General features: G+C 44.8%; 1 protein-coding gene and 1 pseudogene across 1 annotated transcript; both read right to left on the bottom strand.

The window, feature by feature from the left end:
* Nucleotides 1-3,481: 3,481 nt before the first annotated feature.
* LOC136450327 (protein kinase PINOID-like) lies at nucleotides 3,482-4,826 on the bottom strand. Its single transcript, XM_066450725.1, has 2 exons — nucleotides 4,103-4,826; nucleotides 3,482-4,007 (listed from the first exon to the last, which is right to left on the bottom strand). The coding sequence occupies exons 1-2, from the start codon at nucleotides 4,780-4,782 to the stop codon at nucleotides 3,773-3,775; spliced, it is 915 nt and encodes a 304-aa protein (XP_066306822.1). The 5' UTR covers nucleotides 4,783-4,826; the 3' UTR covers nucleotides 3,482-3,772.
* A 218-nt stretch (nucleotides 4,827-5,044) lies between these two features.
* Nucleotides 5,045-8,811, bottom strand: LOC136455004 (uncharacterized; annotated as a pseudogene).
* Nucleotides 8,812-17,033: the final 8,222 nt, after the last annotated feature.

Raw genomic sequence — 17,033 nt, 5'->3', positions numbered from 1 at the left:
AGCACAAGCACATAAGAGAGTCACTGTTTCCTACTCCTGTAAAATCCTAAGTTAACATTATACCCATTGAATCTACAAATCAATCTTAGATATGGGCGCCTTGAAGCATCACCTTAGTTCTGCAGGGTTGGTCTAGGGTGATGCGCCTGGCGCGGACGGGCGGCTTGGCTGGGACCGCCTTCGCCTGGGGAAGAGCACCCGGACGGCCAGGAGCAGCGGCCGCAGATCCAGCGACGGGAAGAGCGGGGACCTATTTATAGGTACCGGTAAGGCTGGATAACGAGCCGGCTCGGCTCGTTCTGGCTCGTTAAGATAACGAGCTAGCTCGGCTCGGCTCGTTATCCTAACGAGCCAGAAAGCCAGCTCGGCTCGGCTCGTTAAAAGCTCGAGCTGGCTCGCTAAGCTCGCGAGCCAGGTAAAAAAAATACACAAAATATAATATTTGCATTTATCTAAAGTTTGAGAATAATAATAATACAAAACAAATACATCTAGACCAGTTACCAGTCAATTTATAGGGTCTAAACCAGTTACCAGTCAATTGTAAAGTGCAAGACATGAAGTAATACAAAAACTAATATAAGTTTTGATACTTTTTTCTGAAAGCTTGGCTCGTTTAGCTCGCGAGCGGCTCGCGAGCTGGCTCGAGTTGGCTCGTTATAGCTAACGAGCTAAAAGCTTGGCTCGGCTCAGCTCGTTATCATAACGAGCCGAGCCAGTCACGAGTCGAGCGAGCTAACAAGCTTCTTGTTTTTTGTCCATCCTTAGGTACCGACAACTTATGTTATATATGTTTATAGGTACCAGCAACTTATGTTATATATGTCGTAGCTATTTATGTATTAAGCATGTAGCAACTTATATATTAACCTTCTAACAAATTATACATACTAGTAAACGTGTAGCAACTTATGTATTAAGCGTGTAGCAACTTATTTGTCAATTTTAGTTTTCATTATTAGATGTGACTTTTAATTATATGTCTTCCCAAATCCTGCATATTAGTTGTCTCACCTATAATGTATAAGTTGTTACAAAATGGTAGCTATTGCACATATAAGTTGCCACAAAAGAATTTGCCTCCCAATTTTAGTTTTCAGTCAAGTTTTTTTTAGTTTTTTTAGTTTTAGTTTTTAGTCTTGTTTTTTTTAAATATTTTTTTGGTTCAGTTATCAGTCACCCTTTTTAGGTTTGAATGCACTTCTAAATCCTACATATTAGTTGTATAATAACTTATTTTTTTCTCAATTATTTGTTTTGTTTTCTGGTTGTTAATTTCTTTTTTAGTCACAGGTAATTTCAATTTCATTTTTGTTTTTCATCGTTTCTTTTAGTTTCAGTTTTATGTTTTTTTTATTTTTAGTTTTTAGTTTTTTTGTTTCATTATCAGTCAAGTTTTTTTATTGTTTTTAGTTTCAGATTTCAGTCACATTTTTAGATTTGAATGTCTTCCTAAATCCTGCATATTAGTTTCTACAAAAGGGTAGCCATTGAATACATAAGTTGCCATAAAAGAATTTGCTCCCAGTTTTAGTTTTCCGTCTTGTTTTTTTCTGTGTGTTTTATTTCTGTTTTCATTTTTTTTTAAATTTTAGTTTTCAGTCACCATTTTAGGTTCGAATACCTTCCTAAATCCTACATATTAGTTGCTTCACCTACGATATATAGGTTGCATATTTTGAGATTTTCATTCTTTTTTTAGTTTCAGTTTTCAGCCTTTTTTATTTTTTATTTCAGCTTTCAATTTCCTTTTAGGTTCGAATGCCTTTCTAAATTATGTATATTAGTTGCCTCACCGATAATATATAAGTTGTCACAAAAGGATCGCCAATGCATACATAAGTTGTCACAAAAGAATTTGCTCCTAGCTTGTGAAACAACTTTTATTTTTAGGTTTGTTGCAATAATTTGCCCCCTAGCTTGTGCAACACCTTATGTTTTTAGGTTTGTTGTAATAATTTGCCCCACAAGTTGTACAGCTATAGTATTACATGGTAGTAACTCCTTTTGATATTTTTTTTGTCCCCCCAGCTGCATACTATGTACCAACTTTAGCTTTACATGGTAGTAACTTTTGATTTTTGGCCCCCTGAGCTTGTGCATACCATGTAAAAATTTTAGTATATTTTTGGAGTAGCAAGTTTAGTATTACATGGTAGCAACTTCTTTATAAATCTCCTAGCATATTTTACACATAAATTGCTATTGAAATAAAAATTTTCGAAACATAGGCAAATGGGGTCTAATTTTATTCGCTTTGTCACGTGAGACACACCAGTGCAAACGGAATTGAAAACGAATATACCATTCAAAATTATAGCAATTTTTTAAAAAATATATTCAACTTTTTTTTTTTGCTTGCATCACCTTGCGTCAGCACATGCTGCAGGATCGGGGGAGGGAGTGGGGACCGAAGCGGAGAAGCCACATTCAGGAGGAGCGAGGGGGACAGGAGTGGGGGGATCGGACACGTGCATTGATGTCGGACAGGGTCGCGCCCTCTGCTTCTGCGCGACTCGTCGCGGCTTATCGTCGTCCTTTTTTTTTTTGAGTTAGTGCAATTATTTTAAACCTCAAAAGCAGGAGAGTCCTCAAACTCCAAGTAAAGATCCTGGTTCCTTTCTGAAGTTATTATTAAAATGTTATTTAACCTACCATGCTCTGACCATCCTTGGCCCTATGCTTGTGTTTGTTTTAGCCCAATAAGCCTAAAATTAGTCCAACCACCATCTCAATGCCAAGAGCATCTCCAAGAGCTTTTTTTAAATTAGTCTAAACCATCATTTTGAGGACTATTTTAATAAAATCTCTCTCTATATATATCTTTTTAGCCTCCAACAACTTCTATCTTATGTGCACTTTAGAGGGCTAACCCCGTTCTCCATCTTTAGGTACGAGAAATCTGGAATAAGAGGATGACAATGTTTGGAGATCTGTGGAGAGATATTTTTTTCATAAAAATCTTTATTCTTATCAATGCAGAAGGATATAAAAAAGCTACTAAAGTTGTTCTAACGTGTTCTAATTTTATGTTTTGGCTCAACTGGGCCAACACTTGCAAACATTTTTTTTTGTTATTTCCTTATCTATTTCTTTTTTTTTCATGCCCACACTAGCAAACATCTATTCTTTTTTTTTTTTGAGGGGAGCAAACATCTATTCAACTGGGCAAACTTTGGTGCTAGACAATTCCCCAAATCCAAAGCCTTGCTGCTCGGAGCTGTACTACGCGCCGACTAGCGCACAGGAAGATTGGCGCAACGAGCCGCAGGGTGGTGCCCGCCGGCCATCGCGTTGACATGCCCTGTTTGCATGACTGCATGATTAAAAGTACTGATTTATTATGAAAGAAAAATACTATTTATTAACTTAAAAAAATACGGCTTATAAGCGAGGACGATCAACCAGCCGGCTTCCTCCATGGACGCACCCAGGAGCTGCACTGGACGCGCGATTTTGGAGGGACACAGATCGCGTGCAGTGCCTATTTACACTGCAAGATATGCAGTGGCCATATCTGAGCCATTCATCCGACGAGAAGCGGTTGGGATGGGATTATACTTTTTCATTTCCCGGGCGTTCTTGGAGGGAAACTCCAGAGCTTTGGCGCCATATATCCAGAAGAGCGAGGCGGCGGGGCCGTCCGGCGGTGGGCGAGAGCAGGGAGGCCGGCGAGCTGCCGCGCCATGAAACGCCTAGGACCTCTCCTCGCAGCTAGTGGAGGCGATGCTGCTCCTCATGTGCCTGTAGAAGCTGCCGTCCTTCAACGTCCTCATCCCATCGCTCCAGGAGGCATCACGGCGTCCGCGCCGACACCGAGCAAGGCGTGCACGTCGAAGAAGGCCAGCGCCACGCGCCTTCCCCATGCCCCCGTGCAACCTCCCATGGCGCAAAGCATGATGTGGCCGTCCGCGCGGATCAGCACGTTCTCTGGCTTAAGGTCGCGGTACACGATGCCCATCATGTGCAGGTACTCTAGCGCCAGCAACACCTCCGCCGCGTAGAACCTGCACCGAGCACCGGCGCCGCTGCCGTTAGCACTCATAGTCATAAGGTGCAGTGCTGCCGCAAAGACACGCGACGACTACTAGGTAGCACTCACCGAGCTGACGGCAGAGGGAAGCGGCGGTTGGGCATGCGGTGGCGGAGCGAGTGGAGGTCGCCGCCGGGGCAGAACTCCATAACGACGTAGGAGAAGTGGGGCGCGGCGTCGAAGTCGGCGAAGAGCGTGGGCAGGAACGGGTGGTCCAGCACGCGGAGGATCCGCCTCTCCGCCGCAGCGTGCTCCAGCTTCTTCTTCTTGGCCACCACGCGCCGGTCCACCACCTTCATCGTGTACAGGCAGCCGCAGGGCTGCCGCCCCACCTCCGTCTTCGCGTCCGCCTCCGATCGGAGACGGCACAGGTACACGGTGCCGATGTCGACGCCGCCGATGCGGCGCAACAGCCTGAAGTCCCGCGGCCCCAGCGGCGCCGCGGTCGACGTCGACGCCGCGCGGATCGCCGCCCACGCCGCGTCCCCGGACCGGTGCGGCCGCGCCGGCGCTGGAGACGGGGAGGAGGAGGCCGCCGCAGCCGGAGCAGCAGACGCCGCCAAGGAGAGGGCCGCGGACGGGGAGCAGTCGAAGGAGAGGCGGGACAGGGTGGAGCACCGCGGCAGGCTGGCGGCGCTGCTGGCCGAGCTGAGGCTCGAGTTGGGAGCGGCCGTCGACGACGCCGTCGTGTCGGCGTCCGACAGCCGCTCCGCCCCGGCCGCTGGCCTCGGCGCCACCACCTCCAGCATCGCGAGCCCCGGACCAGGGCCCGGCTTGTTCCCGACGTGCACCGCGGCGACCTTGGCCGGCTGGCAGCTCGCTCTCTGTGTGTCTCGTGCACTCGCGGCAAGGCGTGTGTGCGTTGCTGGGTGTCCAGTACGGACAATCCTATCCCAACCGCTTCTCGTCGGATGAATGGCTCAGATATGACCACTGCATATCTTGCAGTGTAAATAGGCACTGCACGCGATCTGTGTCCGATTTTGGAGCGGCTGCAACTGGCGCAGCGCTTCACTTCGTTGCTTCGAATCTCGAGCAGCGACTGTGGTGGGAGCTCGCCGCCGCGGGCGACGCGTGGCGAGCCTGGCGGCTGCTCAGAGCTTGGTGTGTTAGCTCGCACGGCGTCACTGGTCCTCCAATGCCAAGCGTGACGTCGTTGGGGCCACGGTATGTTTGGCCTCTTCTCATCTGGTGGTTTAATTTAAGTAGCTCAGAATTTATTAATAAAATAAATGATTTGATCGTCTTTTGGATGAGGGGCACTATCTATACTAGTATAATACCCGTGCTAACGCAACGGGTTTATCTCGGAGACGCACATGAAAACAATCAATGTTTTTTTTTTCCATAGTTCAACTTTTACACAATATCTTTGAGCATAGTATAATGCCCGTGCTAACATAACGGATTTATCTTGGAGACGCACATGAAAACAACCAATATTTTTTTTTCCATAGTTCAACTTTTACGCAATATCTTTGAGCATGTAATAAAGAAAGATCAACCATACCTCTGTTTGGACCATTCCAGGTCGGTGTGATCTAAATTTTTTGACAGTTTCGACAAGATCAACAGCCCCCTGTTCTCCAAGTAAAATCCTCTCTATATTGTATTATGGATGGTGATATAAGCACCTGTTCTTCCAATGCCTGCGCTGCAAGAGAAAGCAATTTTACTGAGATAGTGAATAAGTTATAGCCATATAGGAAAGGTCCCACCAGAAAGCATGGCATTTAAAAAAACCTCCAAAAAGCATAATATTGATTTCATGATTTGAAACAAACCTGCAATGTGCAACTATTGGCCGTTCACTTGGAATGTAATACAATCTTTTTAGAATCCTTCTTACATCAGCACTGCCATTTGGTACCCCATGGTCAGTCCACTCAGGATACTCAATGTGGAGAAGAGATCGCACTTCATCTGACTAAAACATAAAGAACCACAGACGGGAGAAAATTCAATGATATAATCCTTCAGCAAAAAATTGCAAGAATTCCATACTATAATGCAAAGGAGAACGAGAAGATGATAAACCTATAGGGAAAGATAAACAAAAGAAGAGACAATGTGAGGAAACAAAAGAACTCATGGAAGAAAATGAGGTGAAAAACTGAAAATTACTGGCCAAAGAATCTGCAGGGTCTCAATAAGAAGATTTGGCATCTCACTCAGCAATACTATCTCAGCAAGAATTGGCAACTGATCTCACTAACTAATTACACTGTTACGAGGACACGTTGCAATGCCACTATCTGGCTGATTTGCCTATGATAGGTAAAGGCCCAAAAATATTAAACCAAAACCTTCACTACCACATAAGTATGCATGAGCACCCTAGGTTGACCAGACAGTAATCCAGAACTAATATAAACTACACATCTAATTGAACCAGATTATAACCATAGTCTTTCCTCCGGAAGGGAAATGCTTATGCACAGCTACAAGATCCTCCAAAAGCTGAACTCAAGTCTGTCTTTCTATGTTTTTGGCACAAGAAATAATTCTTCATCTTGAAATGTATACACTATGATGTAAAACACAGAATAGTAGACTCCATGGTGGACCTGCCTATCTTACACTTTACCTAGAACAGAAAGCATGTAAACAACTTTATATATATTCATCTCATCCCGTCGAATCTCCACGCCACGCAACACTAACTGACCATCTTTCCTGACCTTTGTAGTCTTAATGGTAAACTTTCCAAAAATATCCTGCCCCTTACTCAATGGTAGATACTCATCACACTGCAATTATTTGAATGTGGATACTATTTAAAATTATATTATCAATTAAGAGGAAATAGCTAATAAATTTCAAGTACAAAAACAAGATTATGTTGTATCTTAGCACCTTAAGACCATCAAATTTGGTGACCATAACAATCACAGGACAGTGATTATCATATACCATTCTGCCAAAAATCCTCAATCGTATTGGCTAGCGGTCCTTGAGTAGAAATGAATTTTGTTAGATTTCTGCCAGCAATCTGCAAAGTTTATATGGCACAAGTCAGACAATGATTGGAGTTACCGGACCAAAAAGGAAATATGCATAAAAAAACAAAGTACAAGGAAACATGCCAATTTTACATCTATATGGTTGGCATTGATGTAATCATTGCCTGTTGAAGACTCTAACCGTACTCTAGTTCGATGAGCTACGAAAAAGAAATCAAGTTAAACAAAATTAATGATTCGATATGGGATCTTCCTATCTACACCTGCAACCCTGTACAAATTCATGGGCTTACATGGCAACACATCAGTGTCGCGGTTTCTTCCCCTATTTTCTTGTTTCCGAGCAACACTAAATTTTTGTGCTGCCTGAAGCTCTGTTCTTATATCCTGAAAACAAGGTTGTTTGTCTTAGTTCAAAAAATATTTCTTATGACAACTAACTTGTAAATCTTTACAACAACCAAAAAAAAATCTTGCTTTGACAATTTGGAAGAAATGAACAAAAGCTAATTGTGGGGATGTTGTGTGTGCTGTATTTGTTAAACTTCTATTTTAGTGCAATAATACACAGCTCTCCTACTTATTCGATAAAACAAAATGAAAGGAATGGAAGAGACAAGTGTGTGATTTCTTGGTACATTGGACTTGACACAAAAAAATTGCATAACAAAGGATTGGTTCTACCTCTTTCACTGAAATAAATTCAACAGCATGGGTTTCTGCACTTGTTACAGCAATGTGCTAACAACAGATAATTCAGCTGTTTATACAGAATTCAGTATTGGATGGCATCAGTTCTACCTCAAAAACATCTCCTTCTAACTCTGATAGATAAAAACGATTAGAACATCAATTCACAGGAAGTGAACAAGAAGCATGGGGACTATGCAATCATATGTCTTGAAAGAGAAGCTACAGGCAATGGGAACGACTGGTTCGCAGAAGAGGAGGGACTGGGAGTATAATTAGACCAGGTTTTGCAATTGTTTGCCTAAGTGCTAGTTTGACTGAAGCAGTACTTGTGTAATTACAAGAGGGGAATGCATCAAACAGAAGCATAGAACCGAACACCACTCACCAGTGATGAAGCAGCTGAACATCTTCTCAAGCGCCATGGAGTGGTCCTTGTAGCTAGAGTACATCTTGATGTCCAGCTTCCTGAGGTAGGGCGCGCCATCCATGCTCACCTTCACATACATGGGCCCGCCTCTGGACGCGGCCTCCTACACCGGCACCTTGCTCTTGGAGGTGCTCGCGGCAAGGGTGTTCTTCCTGTAGCTCCACATGGGGGGCCATCCCACCAACTGCGCTCTGCACAGATCCACAGAACAGCATCGGTCAGCCCGTCGGGCGTCCAGTTTCAGGCCAAAACAGTAACGCCTGCGACGAATTGAAGTGGGGTCTTACTTGGCGGCCGGCGGCGCGGCGGGGGGAAGCTTGCTTGTCATCGCTAGCCTTGACAGCGCTGGGGCACTGGGCGGGGTCTGGGAAGGCGTGCTTGGCGGAGACGCCAGCGGATGCGGCAGCCGGCAGCGGGCCGAGGGAGAGCGCGGCCGCGACGTCCTCGCAGCAGTCCCAGTTGCGATCGGAGGACTCGGAGCCCGGCAGGCCGAGGCGGAGTGTGAGACGGGGAACCGGCGAGGAGGAGGAAGAGGTTGGGGTCGGCGGCGCAGCCCCGCAGATCACCTCCGAGAACTTGGCGGCGATCTGGTTGCCGCACTGGCCGCCAGGATGTGCGGCCGCCGTGCCCTTCGCCCAAACCCTGGGCACGGGCGCTCCTGCGCGTGGAGGCGCTGTCGCCGTCTCCTGACCCATCTCGCGTTGAGTTTTCGGTTTTTTCGGAAAAAAGGGAAAAACAAGGCGGAGGTGGGAATCGAACCTAGAGCGCGAGCGTAGGGATGAAGTCGCACGGATGGTTCACCGCGTGCTGGAGGACGAGGAGGTTGACACACTCAATCTGGACCGTTGGACGTGGGTGAGTAAGGAGAGAGAAGAAATTAGAAGTAATCTGAACAGTCCGTTTTAAAGATGTTGTTTTTCTGGGTATAATTTTGTGGGTGGATGGATAGGGGGCATCTCAGCAGGGGATATTTTTTTGTGTGGATTTAGCAAAGAAAAAAGTGGTGAATTAGTAGGGTAGATGATCACGGAAATCCTTCGGTTGTTGGCATAGCTATATGATTTTTAGGGTTTCATTTAGATCTATACTACTAGATCATAAGGATTAAGCTCCAAGCGACCAAACAGGTGTCCCCTGTATTTGGCAGATCACTAGGCTATAATTTTTTTATTAAGCTTTGTTTATTCCTAAACAAAAAAATTGTTTACACCGAAATTTGAAAGAAAAAGTTGTAGGGACTCGAAAGCTCCCAGGATCATGTCATAGAGGAATAAATTGCGTGCAGATCGGAAACAGCTGATTCGGATGCAGAAATTGGAATCGGCTCTCCTCGGATAGCGCCAGCGGATAGCAACAAAGGCTACGTTCAGCGCCAGGTCGAAACATGCCGGACTCTATAGAAAGAAAAAGATTAGAGTCTAAGTTATCTTAAATTAGGAATGTTTTCTTTAAGGTCAAAAATTATAATGAGTCATGCTTAGACAGGAGTCGTGTGCAGGTCCCGGGTATAAATATCAAGCCCCAGCTATTGTAAAAACAACAACCAATTAAATACAAGTTAATTACTTTTTTCGGCTCCGGCCACCCTTTAGGAGTAGGAGTAGAGTAGATCTCGGTGAGTTCTTCAGCGAGACAGCTACATCGATCCGGTCGACCTCCACTGCTTGTCTGTAAGTACCGTTATGGTTTATACCTCTGTTCGTATGGCTGCCTCACACCCCACTGCTTGAACTAGATCAAGGTCAAGTTATCGGCTCTACCTTAGGATGTCAGTCTTTGGTAGATTCATTAAGTTACCGATATTGCTTATCGCTTTCATCGTTTATTTAATTATAGCAATATCACTCTGCCCGATTGAGATTGATCTGGACCGGCCTTATATCTTATTTAACCCATCATTTGCTAATCTAAAAGTTGATCTAATCTACACCTTAAACGATGAGTTATGTTTTATCGGCTGTTTTATATCAATCTTAATCGTGCATAGCGTGCGGTTAAGGCATGTTCGATCTTGAGTAGATCTATTGATTAGCGAGAACCGTTTCATGGCCCGTTATCACGGCATGTGGGATTCTGCCTCTCACCCCACTGTTAGCACCGTGGAGTAGGAATCGTTAGTTAGTAGATCCGTTCCTGAGAAGGCATGACCTTAACTGTGCGCTGTGCCCGAATCGGCTGTTTAGCCGATATCGAGCGCTTTCACGAATAGTTCATATTATGAGATCATTGAAGTAGAGATAAGTTGAAAGATATGTTAGCCCCATGATCTTATTATTGTATTACGGCCTGCATGATTCTGCCTCATGCCCCACTGATATTAGTAATGAGTTAGGGTCGTCGAGTCTATTGTTGTTACTATGGCCCGCATGATTCTACCTCATGCCCCACTGGTCATGGCGATGGATGAGATCTAACATGTTTATTAGATTTATCTTTATTAAATGATTAAGTGGTGTTGAATTGTCTCTCTATACAAAAAGGAGTTCGGTTACGTGTAATCATTGGCTCAGTATAAACCGATCATCATTGATATCTTATTGTCATTGATTAATATTTGCTTAAATAATATTTATCCTAAATGATAACCGATTCTTCTTATACGACCCCATAAGCTTTAATTGATTTATTCTTATGAATATGCTAAAATCAACTATTTAGTCGATCTCCTCTCATATCGGCTCTCAGAGTCACACATTTGGGACTGTCTGGCAACACCGGCACGTTCCGCCCTTAATTACTGATAAGCTTTCTCTCCTTGTCAATTGCAGGGTCAAATTGACTGGCACGTCTCGGGAGAATTGCGCAGGATCGACCACCCTTGCGCTAACGCTAGGCAGATCTGCTTCATTGAGCAGACCCTTCCGGCTTGCTGCGTGTGTCCTCGGCACGGAGACAAAAATTCTATGTCGACACACGTTTCTAGCACGCCCGGTTGGACACCACAATCGTCATGGCGACTCATAACAACGACAACATCCTTATGATACATTATGAAGACCTACCTGATGAAGATAAGGATACCATCGGCAAAGCTACAGAAGAATTTCAGAAGAAGTGTTTGTTGTCCTACACCAAAACACGTGACAGCACAATTATTCAGAAATTTTCACTACTAAGAGTTCTACTACATGGGCAGACAGATACAGTCGAAGCTGAAGACAATCGTTTCTTTACGGAAGCCATAGACAAATCTGTTCGTGATGCCATATCAAGCCGCAATGAAGCTTTCGTTGACACGTTTCACAACGCCATGAAAGAGGCGATTCATGGAATTCCAGTTGGTCAGGTTGGATCGGCTTGTTACAACATTCCAGATCCGTTGACTCAAGAGACTAAGCAAGTCGGTACCAGCCATCAAGAAGCGGCACCAGCTGGTAATGGTGACGTCCAGACACTTTAAGGTTCATCTGAACAAACTCTAGGCACTACTACAAATCAGATACAATATAATCCTAGACCATCAATACAGCATATGCAACAGTCGGCGGGGCAAAGTCAGAATCAGGTGATCAATTTTGGCACATCAAGCCACATACCATCGTCGGCTCAAAAAATAGCACCATCAATTCAAAGGACCCGTAGAGATATAGATCCTTATGTCTATAATCAGAGACTTCAAGCAGCGAGCCAGCAAAGGACCCAACAGATTAAGATTCCACAAGGCTATCACTATAGCACGGATTATAACACCCTCCATATGATGCCAAATTCAGGATATCAAGGCACGTGGGATTTCAATCCACAGATGGGTCAGCAAGTATCGAGAAACCCAAATCTGTAAGCTGACGAGTTGCTGCTGAAGGTGACCGAGATGATGAAGAATCAATTCGGTCTGAAGCCAAAGGGGCCGACCTTTTTGTACAAACATCCATATCCAGAATGGTATGATTTGGTCGCTCTTCCTACAAATTACAGGCTCCCAGAGTTCGCCAAGTTTATCGGTCAAGACAGTATAAGCACAATAGAACATGTCAGTTGGTATCTTACACAATTGGGCGAAGCATCAGTTGAGGATGCCCATTGAGTTCGTTTCTTCTCCTTATCCCTATCAGGGCCAACCTTCACTTGGTTTTCGTCACTACCAGTCAACTCCATTGCCAATTGGGCTAACCTAAAAAAGAAGTTTCATACATATTTTTACACTAGGACTAGAGAAAAAGAAGATAACCGATTTGATAACCATGAGACAGAGGACTAATGAATCGGGCATTGAGTTTCTTTAGAGATTCCAAGAAACTAGGAACTTGTGCTTCTCATTGAACTTGGCCGATGATCAGCTAGCTGCTTTAGCTGTCCAAGGAATGTTGCCAATATGGAAAGAAAAAATTGCTAGGACAAGAATTTAACAACTTGGGTCAATTGGCTCAACGAGTAGCAGCGCTCAATAGCCAATTCTAGAGTATGCGCTGAGATACCCGATTCCAGAAAAGTACCACCGTAGCCGAAGCTTACGATCCATACTCAGTAGATGATGGCTATGAAGATGAAGAAGAGAAGATTGCTGCAGCTGAATGGAATTGGGGCAAGAAGATAGTAATGGTGCCAAATCCTTGGGGAAGAGGAGTCGAGGAGAGCTATGACTTTGATGTCACAAAATCGGACAAGCTCTTTGACTTTTTACTTGAGAAGGGCCAGATCAAATTGCCGGACAATCATGTTATGTTACCCCCTGAATAGTTGAAGAATAAGAAGTTCTGCAAGTTCCATAATGCTACTTCTCATTCCACTAATGAATGCAGAATTTTTCGGCAGCATATACAGAGGGCTATTCAGCAAGGGAGGCTCAAGTTTGATACACCTCGTAAGATGAAGGTGGATGATAATCCTTTCCTAGGAGATCAAAATATGGTTGATGTTGGGCTATTCAAAGGAAAAACTAAGGTCCTAACATCGGCCAAATCGAGAGAAACGGGAACAGTTCATCCCAAGATGCAAATATCGGCTGATGAATACAGAGAGATTAGAAAACGTCGTAATCAGCAGAGGAGCCAATATGAACAGGGGGAAACGTCAAAGGATGGAGCGACAAAGCCGTGAGTCACATCTCAGATCCCGTTAAACAAGTGACAGCGGCAGAAGGAAAAAGATTATCAGCGATGGTTAGAGGATCAAGAATACCAGCATCAACTAGAAAAAGAGATATGAAAGGAAGCAAGCCGAATCGCACTGGAATTGTCCTTTCTTCAGATACTGCTGGAACGAAGGTTTGAAATTACCTACCAAACATGACTGTTAAGAATGCAGCAATCAATATTGGGAGTTTCGGCAATCTCAAATCAACCACCGGTCTATCCATGCTCAGGATACATATCATCATAATAACATGGATCGACGCTTAAAAAATAAAAGTATTCATGATCGGCTAGGAAAAAGAGTTGTTGACCAAGACTGGGCTGATCATGAAGAAGGAAGCAACCAGAGGGAACATGTTTGGCAGTAAGGCCAATGGTGCCCCGGAGGTTTAACAAGAAGCCAGAAGTGAAGAGTGCAACGCCTAAGGAATAAGGAGATAGAGCAGGCTCAGCCATCCGATAAAACTCAAGTGTGGCGTACCAAGCAAATAGCTGATAAGAAACAACCATCGGCTAATATCTAAATGGCTTTTCTATTGCCATTAGAATTCAGAGCTCCGACAGATCAGGAAGTTTACTCAGACTTTGATGAATCAGAGTATGAAGAGATGGTTGCCAAGTTGATGGTTACCCACCAAGCGATATTTGATAAGCCAGTCAAACATCGGCACTTGAAGGCTTTATACATGAAAGGTTTTGTTGATGGAAAGCCGATGAACAAAATATTAGTGGACGGGGGAGCTTCTATCAATCTTATGCCTTACACTACTTTTCGTAAGCTTGGCAAGGGACTAGGAGACTTGCTTGAGACTGACATGATGCTTAGAGACTTTAGAGGGAATACATCTAAGACCCGGGGGGCAATAAACGTCGAGTTGACAATCAGGAGTAAAACTCTGCTCACCACGTTCTTTGTCATCGATGGAAAAGGCTCATACAGTTTACTCCTCGATCGTGACTGGATTCACGCAAACTGTTGTGTGCCATCAACCATGCATCAATGTTTGATTCAATGGCATGGGGATGATGTCGAGGTGGTTCGCGCTGATGAGTCTGTGAGCATCGCAACAACCGATCCAGTGTTTTGGGAATTAGGAGACTTCGAATGCCTTTCTAGCAAAACATGGGAAGGAGGCTTCATCAGGATTAATAATGAAGGCCAACAACCGGTTCAAGCAATCGGCTCTGAAAGTTTATTTTAATCAATAATCGTGGCGTCGCATCGGCCATTGAGTTAAGGAAAAATAAACATTGAGTCTTGGAAATGGGTTTAGGCCGACGTATGTGAATGCTGAGTTAAAGTGTAAGTTCGATTCAGAGTTAATGGATTTCTTAAGAGAAGTTCTGTTTCACTTAATAGGATGTTTGACTTGGATTGATCGCTCGTTTGATCTTTGGAATGAAAAATGCATGAAGAGATGTTATCCTAACATCTGAATTTAATAGCCGATTCATTCTCGGCTCCAATAGTCGATACCAGGAGGGTATCGCCTCTAGTTCAAAAAGTAAAAAATCTTCAAAGACAGTAAAAGCCGATACGACATGTATCGCCTATAGAGCAAAAAACAAAAAGAGCAAGAAACATTCACAATCATACACGAAGGCATTGCATTGAAGCATATCCATAGAAGAACAGGGGTCTTTGTTTATCAAATTACCCTAAGTACAAACTAATCAAAGACTTTGTTTACTACATCTTGAGCAGATGTGATGTCCACTATGGCCTCCGCTACCACGATGAACTCTTCCAGCAGGTCCTCGTGCTCCTCAGGGCCATCGCCTACTGAGAAGCTAGTCTCCATGGCGTGAAGCTCGTGTCCTGTCTGATCCTGCGCCGCGGTCAGCGCCACTGATTGCACCGTGGCAAACGTTGTGGAGGGCGATTTCCCAAACATGGGCCAGGATGTCTTGGAGACGAGCACCGATAGAGGAACCCTGGGCATTGACGACGTTCACAGCCACGTTCGCTGCCAGTTGGAGAGACTCCAACTGCGCTGTCAGGGTTGATGATCACAGAAGAGGAAGAGTTATCAAGATAAAAATAACTGAGATCAGAATAAGGGCGTCCCTGAGGCTCATCTTACCTACCACCGCAGCATCCAATTCAATTAACCGCGCTCGAGCGGCGTTAGCCTCTTCCTCGGCCGCATGAAGAGCGGCCTAGGAAACCTCGAGGCGAATCTCTGTTGGCCGATCTCCCAAGTCGCCTCGGAGTAATGGTTCTGAGCCATCCTCCACTCATGAAGGTAGTGCCGAGCGTCGTCGCCATTGTAGGAGTCGGAAGAGTCCAACGACGAGGCCAGCAAAGAAGGTGCGGCGTCAGAAAGCCCACCGGCCCTAGGAAGAGGACGGAGACTGTCATTCACAACAAACCTGTAGTCGAGTCAGAACTATTCATCATCATAAACAAGAAATATCGATCTCACCTCATGCGCCGGAGACGCTGGTTCATCGGCATATTCTCTTCTGGGATTTCCTCCGCCGTGCGCTTGCGTCGGTTGTCTTCGTCGGCCATAAAGAATGATTGGATCTATGAAGAGGAGAAGAAAAACTGCTACAGGGTTTTCGGTAGGCGAAGAAGAGTAAAGGAACAGTTGCAGACGGAGATGTGTTCGAGGCAGAAGCCATCGGCTGGTATTTGAAGACACAAAGTGAAGGAACGGACGCCTCAGAACGCACAAAAGGCAATCACAATTAGTAGGAGGCGAAGCGTCACTTCACTAATAACGAAGAGATTACGGCACCAGATGAACGAGGATAGAAGATCGAAGGGTTCTCTTAATGAAAGCCATGTTTTTAGACTTAAATAAATTAAGATCAGAAGTCTAGAATCGGCTGTATCAAATCGGCTCTTTAGCCGAAGGAGGAGGCGTGAGTAAACAACGGAGAATATGATCGGTTCTACACAAGATACGCGTTGACATGCGGATCTCAAGTCTAGGACCTCATGGGTCGCTCTCGGTATTTCTATTCGAATGGCATCAGCTCCCATGGGCTATTGACTTCTCCGGCTGATCTAGAGATACTCTCGAAGACATACTTATGATGACCAAAGGGCGAGATAGCCCGTATGGTCACCTAATCAGGGGAAACCTTATCGGCTCAGGCATTACGCGCTTGGTACATTTTGGAGACACTAGGAGGAGAAGAAGGATTCGGAAGAGCAATCGAATGGAGAATATTTGAAGGAATATTACCATAACGTTTGGATTTATATTTGACAACCAATTTTCTTGGCTAGCCGATACCAGAAGGGTATCGCTTCTAGTGCAAAAAAATAAACCTAGGAGGGTAAAAGACCAGCACAATGTATATCGCCCAAAGTGAACACGAACGAGGTATGAAGCACGGAGCAAAGGAGAATCACTCAAGGCGAAGAAGTTGTTTGCCAAATGTCGCCTATTACAAACTACAGGATAGAAAAAACTTTGCTTACTATATCATCGGCCAGGGTATTGAAAGCTATAGAATTGACGACACTCATAAAATCCTCAACCAAGCGCTCATGCTCCCCAGGGTACGCTGCGTCTAGAAAACCATGGGGAAGAAGCTGAAGATTATGACCCGAACGGGCTTGGCAGCAGCCAACGCCATGGCGGCTCCATGACGAACTCTATGAAGGGTGACCTCCCTGATACGATTCGGGATGTCGTGCAAGCGAACCATCAGAATGGCGCCCCTGGCATTGACAAATCCCGCCGCATGATCCGTAGCTGATCGAAGACTCTCCGGTTGGACAGATAGATCTAAAAGATTCAAAGGAGAGATGATCAGAGCCTTGAAGATGAAACTGAAAGAGAGAAGAGGATATGACATGTATCTTACCCGTAATCCTGGCCTCGGCC

The sequence above is a fragment of the Miscanthus floridulus genome, chromosome 5 (genome assembly GCF_019320115.1).
Source record: "Miscanthus floridulus cultivar M001 chromosome 5, ASM1932011v1, whole genome shotgun sequence".
Taxonomy (NCBI): Eukaryota; Viridiplantae; Streptophyta; class Magnoliopsida; order Poales; family Poaceae; genus Miscanthus; species Miscanthus floridulus.
Note: the sequence above shows the minus strand (reverse complement) of the source record. Positions and strands in the feature narration are given on the sequence as shown.

What these genes read in the sequence shown, in the direction of transcription:
- LOC136450327 (XM_066450725.1), bottom strand. Translation starts at nt 4,782, where the DNA reads ATGCTGGAGGTGGTGGCGCCGAGGCCAGCGGCCGGGGCGGAGCGGCTG. An exon ending in TTCCCTCTGCCGTCAGCTCG is followed by an intron (nt 4,008 to 4,102) that starts GTGAGTGCTACC and finishes TGCTCGGTGCAG; the next exon opens with GTTCTACGCGGCGGAGGTGT.